Raw genomic sequence first — 2,516 nt, 5'->3', positions numbered from 1 at the left:
ACAGGGGCGTGCCAGCGGTTGTCGTTGACTGCCGTGTCCGAGAGCAGGGTGGCGGGCTCGGCGCAGAAGATGGAGAAGCTGAGCTGTAGCCGCCCTCCCTGGGTGAGGATGAGCTCCAGGAAGTCACAGAAACCCTCGTCATCAAAGTAGAGCACCAGCCCGCTGGAGCTGCGCGTCTTCATGTTGAAGCTCATTTCGCTCTCGCAGCAGGCGTTCCACTTGGGGAAGCGGGTCCACTGGCCCTCCGCACCCGGGAACTCCAGCCCGCTGCCCAGCTCAGCCCAGCAGCCCAGCAGTAGGGCCAGCCAGAGCAGCAGGCAGCCCCCGCGCCGCACCAGCACCGCCCCAGGGTAAAATCTTGCCGGGCGCAGGCCGCGCTGGAAACTTTGGGCACGCTCACCCCCGCCCCGGGTGCGGGGGTCACTGTGGGAGACTCCCCGGGGCGGGGGGCTGCAGCTGCCCCACGGGATGGGGTTGGGCACAAGATGGTGCCAGGGGCCACCGGAGGGGACCCGCAGTCGGAGTAAGGCGCCGTTGGGTCTCTTCACTGGCCGGCCACGCTCTGCAAAAGGTGTCCAGGGGTGGGTGAGTCAGCAGAAATTTTCCCCAAAGCCAACATTACCAAACCGGGAAAAAAACCAAGATCAGTGGCAAAACTCTCCTCCAAGTGGATCCACCAGCTCGGCAAGGCTGTAGCAATATCCTGGCACATGCGCGCCTCTTTTTACATCCTCTCCACCAGCTGTAGTTTCCCAGGAAGCCAATTATGGATCCCAACACTGCCTCCCTAGGATGGATCCTCTTGTCATATCACAGCCTGTCTGCCATGGTGCTGGAGCAGCGTCAGCAGACGACAGGACTCATCGCTCGTGGTTGCTTGAGCTGCCTCAATCCCAACGGGGTTGAAACCCAGAAGCTGTCAAACAGCCGAGTGGCCACTTGACATGCAAAGCCTGGCAGTTCCTCTTCTCTTTGCTTGAAAAAGGCCAAGGCTAAGATCCAGGGGGGTGATTTTCCTTTATTGTTTTTGTTTCCAATCTGCAAGGAATTGAAACAGAATAATAAGAAATGACAACTAATAACATGTTGAATCACAAAGTTGATCAATAGTGAATGTTTGTGATTATTTTTTCATTTTGACTGGTGTTGGGCATTAGGAAAATGCTGCTGTAATTTTCAAGTTACTGAGAAATTGAAATGGGTTGCAGCGCTAAACACAAATCTCAACATATATGTTCACACTAGATTACATTTTTATGGTATAATCTAAATGTAAACTACTTACCTTTCCAAAACTTTCAAATATTTCAGTAGTGCATTTTATTCTTACAAGAACAACGTTAAACTGAAAAGATGGTGTCTATTGGTCAATATATTTTATTTTAATTTATTTTTGAAAACACCATCACCTGTGAAGCTACAAGCTCCTAGTCATACAGATAATGCTACCAAGCCCAGTTCTGGTTGTTTCTAATACAGGTCAAAAAAATAAAGCTCCCAGCAGGAACTGACAAGCTCCACCACACATGGCACACCTACTGGTTTATTTTTCCTGGGGAGAGCAAGAACTGCAATAGTTTCTTAAATAGCTTTTTGAATATTTTTTTTAATGTTTTTGAAAACATTTTCTTTTTTCTGCTACCTGGTTTCCTCTGGGGCTGATATTTTCTGCTATAGCAGGGAAAATCCAATTCAAGCCAGCTCTGATGTTGACATTATTCACAATGCAGATCAGCTAATCCCAGGTGTTAGTCCTCTGAAATTGGTTGCAGTATTTTATGTGTATTTACTCAGCTGCCCTTATTTAAGGGAACAAGGAGAGAATAGCTCCTCTGTTTTCAAATTATATATATTCCACAGTTCACCCTTATCCTCTGAAGAGGTCTCTACATCCAAAATGTTTCAGTGGAGAGGCTGCTTTTCTGCCCCAGAGCTGCTGTATCTTTTCTGGAAGCTGTGTATTAGCAGATCTCTCCTGATGGAGGAGAGGATCTCCAACACCTCCCTCACTCATCGCTTCCCCTTCCCCTCCCTTACATTTCTTTGCCAGCAGCACTTAGGCAGGCACAATAGCATGGCCAGAGCTGCTGCCAAGCCCTCTTCTAGGCTGGGGTGTGTGTGTGTGTGTGTGTGTGTGTGTGTGCATGCGTGTGTGGGGAGAGGAGGCAGAGATGACCCTGCCAGGGAGAAATGTTTTAAAAACAGGCACACACCTCAGCTGCCTGCACCTGACACGTTCAGAGCTGCTAAGTCACCTCCTACTCTCTCTATATTTAATTTCATTCCTCTAAATGTCAACACGATTATTTTTATTATTTGCCACACGTGAGATGGGCAAGAGCAGCAAAAGGGAGAAGGGGAGAAACCCCCCCAAACTTCGCGGGCAGAAACCAGGCGTGCCCACCAGCATCAGGCAGACCCCAGGTTTTCCCCACGCCCTCCCTGCCCCTCGGCAGGAGCCACCTCTGGCAACGCCGCTACCAGCCGAGGCATTTTCCGGGAGCCCCCGCATCCTC

At 50.1% G+C, this 2,516-nt stretch overlaps 1 protein-coding gene across 2 annotated transcripts in view; it reads right to left on the bottom strand.

The window, feature by feature from the left end:
- NRXN1 (neurexin 1) overlaps positions 1 to 341 on the bottom strand; it is a 671,624-nt gene extending 671,283 nt beyond the window's left edge. For both annotated transcript variants that reach the window (XM_005426207.1, XM_031061247.1), the window contains exon 1: positions 1 to 341. This exon is cut by the window's left edge and continues 329 nt beyond it. In XM_005426207.1, coding sequence (XP_005426264.1) covers positions 1 to 194 — 194 coding nt within the window. In that variant the 5' untranslated portion in view covers positions 195 to 341.
- Positions 342 to 2,516: the final 2,175 nt, after the last annotated feature.

Source organism: Geospiza fortis, unplaced genomic scaffold, assembly GCF_000277835.1.
Source record: "Geospiza fortis unplaced genomic scaffold, GeoFor_1.0 scaffold271, whole genome shotgun sequence".
NCBI lineage: Eukaryota > Metazoa > Chordata > Aves > Passeriformes > Thraupidae > Geospiza > Geospiza fortis.
The sequence above is the reverse complement of the archived record's forward strand: the minus strand, read 5'-3'. Positions and strand labels throughout refer to the sequence as shown.